Genomic DNA, 7,331 nt, shown 5'->3' with positions numbered 1-7,331 from the left:
TGAAAAATTAATGCAACGCTGGATGGAAATAAATCTTGTGACTTTGCAAAAGCTTATCCAAATACCACAGAGAATGTGTGACGTAATCAAAGCTAAAGGTGGTCCAACCAAATATTAGTGATTTTTTTTATTTGGCGGCGACTTTATTTTTGGCATGTAGAAAACGAGTTTTTAATTTTTTTAAAATTAATTTTAACATCCTTATTAACGCATACGCATCTTAAGTTTGTACTTTTGACTTTATTTCAGCTTCGCAAATTCATCACACGGTTGAAGAAATTTACAGCAGAGTGGGTGCAGCATAAAAGCATTACTATACATTTATATACAAATGTTCCCACCACCCAGTCTTATATACATGCTAAACTAGACTTAACAGGCCATAAACAGAGACAACACTGTGTAATGATGACAAAAAGAAAAGAAAGAAAAGAGAAAAAGATGCTGCTGTCTCAATATTGGAGCATACACAAACATTTGTCATTATGCATTAATGAAAATGTATACACAACTGTTGAGAATCACAGATGTTAGCTCACATTTCTTTAAACAGCACATTTTCATTGCTGGATTGAGTAACAGTGGCCATCTTTTATACTTCGAATTGTGCAAACTTTGTTTTAAAAGCAGATGTGTATGCAGCAGCAGATCCTCTTTAAACTGTCTTGTTTGAACACAAATAAATGAAGGCTAATATATTGCAGGGACACCCATTTTAAATCCTGTTCATTTATATTAGCGTTTTCACTTTTCGTTCATTTAAATTTATAATGCAGAAAGTTCAATTATATATTTGTTTGCAGACTAAATCAGTGTTGAAACATCCAAACTTAAAACACTGTCGCTGTAAAAGAATATTTAACATCTCCCAAAAGGCTACTTTTAAATTAAATCGAATATGGATGTGGACAGTATCTTAAATCAAAAAGCTAAAGTGACACTTCTTTCTTGAAGTGGTAAATATAGTTAATAAACAGATATGGACACACAGATAACTGAAAGACATCATGAGTGTTTAATGACAGCTCAAATTTCATCTCCCGGTGAGATCTTTCACAATAAATAAATGTGTCCAATGATGCTGTTTTGTTTTAGTTTTTGGATTCACATTCATTTTCTGCCACCAACCAATAAAGTGACCTAAGGAACATGCTGAACTTAAATCTGTGAAACATATTTATCCTCACTCAGTAAGGATGGAGACACTGCTAAGATTAAAAAGACAGCGTGACGTCAGACGCTGTGAAAGCAAATTTGACTCCCCACCCCACCCAACCGTCCCTGCGGACTTCATCTGCTCTCCAGGGTTTTGCCCTCCAGGACCTGCTGGATCTCTTTGGCATCCAGAGTCTCGTACATGAGCAGAGCGTCGGCCAGGTCTTTGTGCTCCTTGGCGTGGGACTTCAGCAGGGCTTTGGCTCGCTCGTACGACTCCTGACAGCAAGAGAAAAGGCATCACTGAAATGGTTCCAAGGTTTAAGTTTGTTGATGTTCAACAGATGGGACGGACCTTTAGTAAGACCCTGACTTCATGCTCCACTGCAGCTTGGGTCTCTGGACTTTGCTCATTCAGGTCAGAGTAGGTCATTACACCCAGCTGAGATGGGGAACAAAACAAGAATAAATGTAAAAGGTTTTATAATTTAATTAGTCATTTTTCAGCCTACCTTTTCACACATTCCATATCTGGTCACCATCAACTTAGCGATCCTGGTGGCACCATCAAAGTCACTTGATGCTCCTGGAGAAAGCAAAGACAGTGCTTTCTTTTTAAAAGCATAACACTGCTCCACGTTTCGCTGGCCTTTAAGAGGCTCCTCTCTTACCTGTTGTGATGTTTTCATGGCCGAATATAATCTCCTCTGCTACACGGCCGCCCATATTCACATCCATCTGGGCCAGAAGCTGAGACCGGGTCTCACTCCACCTGTCATTCTCTGGGAGCAAGGACACCTAGAAGGAAGTAGATGTACATGTTGAGGCTTCCCCTGAAGCAGGTTATTGTTGTAGAATGCAGAGCAGACTGAGGGTCTCCTACATGTCCCAGACTGGGGCCTCTGGGCATGATGGTAGCCTTGTTGATAGGCATGGCATCTTTGGTGTAGTAAGCAACAATCGCGTGACCCGATTCATGATACGCTGTAATCTGTTTGTTCTTTTTGTCTATCTCTGCACTCCGTCTCTCAGGACCTTCAAAACAACAAAGATAAAAAAGAAAAAACTATTACGTTATAGTTTGAGCCGTAGAGCCAGAGCGAGCCCATTAAAGTTGTACAGACCCATGAGGATTTTATCTTTAGCAAACTCCAGCTCCTTCATAGTGACCATGTTTTTGCCATCGACCGCTGCCTTCAGGGCAGCCTGGTTGACTAAATTTTCCAGATCAGCACCGGAAAATCCAACTGTACCCCGAGCTATAACCTTTGCCTCAATGGCTGCACAGATAAAACAGAATAGTTAGAGAGAACTGTTAGAAAATACCTGGGTGTACTCAGAGCATACAGTTACATTTGATATACTGTACATGCTTTAAGCATAAACACAAGACTAACAAACGCTACAGTCGAACCTGGATCTACTTTAATCTTCTGCAGGTACCAGTTGAGAATCTCTGTTCGTCCTTTCACATCCGGTTTGGGTACAGTCACCTGCATGTCGAAACGCCCCGGGCGGATCAGGGCACTAACAAAAGAAGATCAGTTAAAAAAACTCAAACAAAATAAAGTAAATGAAAATGTGAGAACCTCAAATACAGCTTTATTCTTTGTATAGCGTAATAGAGGTGACCCTAGAGGTCAGATATTTCAACATTTTTAATGAGCAATGTAAACCTAGTGCTGTTTGTAATTATGAAAAAATTAATGGACATACTTATCCAAAGCCTCAGGGAAGTTGGTCGCTCCAATGATGATCACACCCTCATTGCTTTTAAACCTACAAAATAACAACATTCATGGTGATCAGAGTCTGCATATATCCACTGTGCCCTCTTGTTTTCAAAAGCAAAATTTTCACAATAATAATAATAATAATAATAATAATAATAATAATAATAATATTAAGAAGAAGAAAAGAAGAAGAAAAAGAAACGGATTGTACAAGATTTTTATAAGGCATGTGAGATTGTGCATGATCCTATTTTCAAGATTTGTCATAAACAACCGTAAATCTAGTTTTTCAATATAAACAGATGATCTATGTTTAAACCTTTGGCATCAAGTCTGAGTAGGATATGTATTCTTTCTTTATTATATTAACTCTGTGAAATAAATATTTTTTTCAGGGTACTTATGCTGTTGCCAGTCTCATACCGACCCGTCCTTAGCCTTAGCTGTAGAACGTTTGTTTTGGCCCAAAAATATTTTGTCTGAAGATCAGAACAAGATGGATTCATTCAGGTCATTTGGTAGATTTCACATCACAACATCTCATAAGGCAACAATTAACATTACTATTATCTAAAAATCTGTAAAACAAGATAGACTGACCTAACAGGTGAATACAGATAATTTGTGATATTACCCATCCATCTCAGCAAGAAGCTGGTTGATGGTCTGTCTTGAGTAAGGGTGCATCGGAGACTCTATTCTTTTCCCACCCACACTGTCCAGTTCATCAATGAAGATCACACAGGGAGCATTGGCTTTTGCCTCTCCTAGAAAAGAAGAAGTCAAATTGTTTTTCCAGCAGTCACAATGGGCCTCATGCAAAAACTGTTCGTACAAACAGATTTGTTCTTAAGTTGTGCGTACGAGTGATTTAGGAGAATTTGTGGCATTCACCAATTTTCTCGTTTTCTGATTTTCTTCAGATACGAACAAAATCCACGTGTGGTCCTGGCCTGTCGTATATTTTATGAGCAGTCAGTCTGCTGTTATCCAGGCAGATTATCTTCACGAATAACTTTTTATTTCATTAGTTTGAAGATATTTTGAGTTGAAAATAAATCACTCCATAATTATGCCAAAAGGAATTATGGATTTTATCAACTGGTTTCTGACCGCAATCAACACTATTTTTTCCACACTGAGATTGGAGCGAGGGGAGCGCAGCTGTCCCAGTGGAATGGTGGTGGCTGGTCGGGTCACTGGTTCCTGGGGCTGGAACCTCATCTGTTTGGCGCCGCTTTCCATTGGAGACGTGGAAGATTTGTACATTTTTGGATTTATGATGACTGGATTCCTGCTGATCGGCTGTGGAGGAGTCCTGGCTTATCGGAAAATGAAAGCGATCCTCACAGCAGTCATGGCCTGTGAGAAGCTGTCAGGAACCTTGGATGGAGTCTCCCGCACTGGAAACGCACAGACTCAAATGTTGGGGGATATAAGTCGCAAACTGGACGTGATTCTGACGAGAATCACAGTTCAGCAGCATGCCCATGAGATGTAGGATTACACCTGGGTGAAGTTTCAGATGGAAAGAGAGGCGAGGAGGTGATGGAATTCGGAACATTCAGCATTTTTTTCACCATCCCAGAGATGCAGTTAAGACTGTAAAGCAGCAAAAAAATCAAGGCTGCTTGTCCCAAAACAATTTTGTTTATCTTTTGGACCCCTGCAGCTGCTGACCTTAGCACTCGGCAGTTATCAAAACTCCCTGGATGACATGAGAACGAAGGCTTGATTCCCCATTCCCTCCCCCGTATCATCCGTGGGTGGACCAGTCTGAAGGCCATGGTGGTGGTGACAGAGAACTGAACTCTAATAGGCTGAACTTGGGTTGATAAGAACTGGTTTTGGACTCTGGGGGTCTTTGATTGGTTCCAGCACGGATTATTAACCTGAAACATCACCAGCTCCGCTGCATCCCACCCCGTACCATGTGTTTGATCCCCCACCCCACCAGATGCCTTGCAATGTGCGAGGGATTTTTTGAACGTATGATCCTGTATTTCTGTAAACATAGGATCAGAGCATCTTTTTTTTGGCTCATCTTTCCTATTGTGTGTATTCCAAGCTGCAAAAGGTAGCACAGCCATGTTGCAAAAGACATGAACATCCGTTCTCCCCAATGTTTATGTGTGTGTAATAAGAATAAGTGTTCTTAACTGCAAGTTCCTAGTCTGTGTTTACCACTGACAATGGCAATAAAACTGATTCTGATGTTGATAATAGGCTATTCTGTTTGAATTGGAGTTATTATTCTAAATGTTATAATGTAGATTAACAACACAAATTGTTTAAATTAAATTAAATTGGCTATTAATGCTGTTGTATAACACTACAATATTAATATGAAGATCTCAAACTACAAACCAACTTAAATTATGCTTTAATTGAACTTTGTCTTGGTATATAATTAGCTTTTTAGATTTTTATTTTTTTAATCAAATTTTATTTTGTTGAGATTTATTCAGCACATCAGCGATGCTACTCTCTACAACGCCAGACATATTTTGGAGACCTGAATACGAACAAGTGGCATTCATCATGTTTATGCTGCTCATTTGCACACTTTTCCTGAAGATAGAAGAGTGTGCTGAATCTGACATGTTACAAAAGTTAAATGTTAAATTTCTCTTACAAAAGTAAGAGAAATTTAGGATAAAAAATACCAAAATGTTCTTGCATGAGGCCCATTGATACTACCATGCAGCATAGTCTAAGGAAGAAAAAAGAAAACCCACTGAAAAGGTTACGAATACGACTGGCTCCAACTCCAACAAACATCTCATCAAACTCCGACCCAGAGGCGAAGTAAAACGGCACATCTGCCTCTCCAGCCACCGCTCTAGCCAGAAGGGTTTTTCCAGTCCCGGGAGGACCAACAAGCAGAACACCTGAGCAGAAAAGTGAGTTGGTGATGAGAAAAGGAAGAAAACATCACTGTGAGTAGAACCGCCACATGGAGAGGATCGGCCCACCTTTTGGCAGCTTTCCTCCCAAGGCTGTGAATTTCTGTGGGTTCTTCAGGAACTCCACCACTTCCTGCAGCTCGTTCTTAGCTTCTTCAACTCCCTTCACGTGCTCAAAGTTCACGTTCTTCATCTGCACCGGGTCCACTGCTGAGAACAAACCTGATGTGGTTCGGAACCGCACTGTTCAAAATGGTTAAAAGTTCGAAAAACACACAGTACAGATCTGTTAACCAACTCACTCATACAGAACACAGAGAACAAACTGTTCACTAAAAACAGCTGATGGTATTTTTAGAGGAGAAAATGTTGACTTAGCCTAAGTTACCTGATCAGTAATTTACTCAGTTAATATTAGATTTAAAAAAAGAAGATTTATTTACAATATTTACGTTTCAATATATTCTGGGCTGTACGTTAACGGTTTTAGCTCATAGCACTGGTACTACTGAGGCTGCTAGTTTGTAGCACAGAACAACAAGGTTGTAGCATGAAATATGTTATAATCTAAAACCAAAAAACACGAATTGTGGAAACTGTAGGACAGGAGTCGCCAACCTTTTTGAGAGTGAGTGCAACTTCAGGGGTACAGAGAAACACAAAGAGCTACTTGTTTGACACAAACTTGCATTTACACAATAGCTATACATTTACAAATATGAGACTATTTGACTCCCGTTAATGGCACCCTCCACCCTGGCAGCAGCTTTGCGGTTCGGCTCAGTTCAGCCTCGGTCCAAAAGTGTCTCCATTCCACCCGAGCAGAACCTCCTCTCACTCCGGTGGTTCTAGCGGGCAGAAGCGAGGACAGCACGCTTTTTACGGTTTTGACATCRGCAGAATGTTGCCCGTGGATTATCTCTTGATGGACAGAAGAAAGGAAGAGCGCAGATTTTGTTTTGGAATATGAGCGACATGACGAGAACAGTGATAAAAACTGCTCCCTGCAGGAGAGAAAGGCTAATCTCCACATGATGCTCAGACTGTAGAAGGTATTAATAATTAACTGACTGATTCTTASTATTTATTTTTGCTCTTGTTTGTAGAGTGATGTTTAATCTATTTACACACTTGTTTTAGTGAAGATTAAGTGCAATGAATTTATTCATTCATCCCTAAGAAATATGAAATGCTGCTAAGCTGCATACAGGTCCTACATTTGACACACTGATTGTACTGTTGTGCTGCTATTGTGCCACACCATCTATTTATATTTCCTTTTTTTACTTTTTTATTGTGCTTATACTGTTTTCTTAGACCTTATAATGTTTTTTCTATCATTACTGTTCTGTCATCTATACTGTAACTAGGAGAGATGCCCACACAAGAATTCCAATGTGTATAAACTTCTAGTATATGCACAAATGGCAAATAAAGATCTATCTATCAATGATCACGTTGTTTTAGTTACAGTCAGTAAAATTGGAGCTGTGGACTCTTAACTTTGAACAGACAATACTGTGTGGTTTTGTTTTGT

At 39.6% G+C, this 7,331-nt stretch overlaps 1 protein-coding gene across 1 annotated transcript in view; it reads right to left on the bottom strand.

Annotated features, from left to right (window-relative positions):
* Nucleotides 1-220: 220 nt before the first annotated feature.
* Nucleotides 221-7,331, bottom strand: part of yme1l1b (YME1-like 1b) — a 19,562-nt gene continuing 12,451 nt past the window's right edge. Inside the window, exons 8-18 of the mRNA XM_014021480.1 lie at nt 5,864-6,037; nt 5,627-5,779; nt 3,523-3,655; nt 2,872-2,934; nt 2,570-2,682; nt 2,280-2,435; nt 2,039-2,190; nt 1,827-1,953; nt 1,668-1,741; nt 1,511-1,597; nt 221-1,434 (exon numbers count right to left, since the gene is read on the bottom strand). Of these exons, the coding sequence (XP_013876934.1) occupies nt 1,291-1,434; nt 1,511-1,597; nt 1,668-1,741; nt 1,827-1,953; nt 2,039-2,190; nt 2,280-2,435; nt 2,570-2,682; nt 2,872-2,934; nt 3,523-3,655; nt 5,627-5,779; nt 5,864-6,037 (1,376 nt within the window). The 3' untranslated portion in view covers nt 221-1,290. The remainder of the gene's footprint in view (nt 1,435-1,510; nt 1,598-1,667; nt 1,742-1,826; nt 1,954-2,038; nt 2,191-2,279; nt 2,436-2,569; nt 2,683-2,871; nt 2,935-3,522; nt 3,656-5,626; nt 5,780-5,863; nt 6,038-7,331) is intronic.

Source organism: Austrofundulus limnaeus, unplaced genomic scaffold (assembly GCF_001266775.1).
Source record: "Austrofundulus limnaeus strain Quisiro unplaced genomic scaffold, Austrofundulus_limnaeus-1.0 Scaffold294, whole genome shotgun sequence".
NCBI lineage: Eukaryota > Metazoa > Chordata > Actinopteri > Cyprinodontiformes > Rivulidae > Austrofundulus > Austrofundulus limnaeus.
This window is presented reverse-complemented; position numbering and strand designations above follow the sequence as displayed.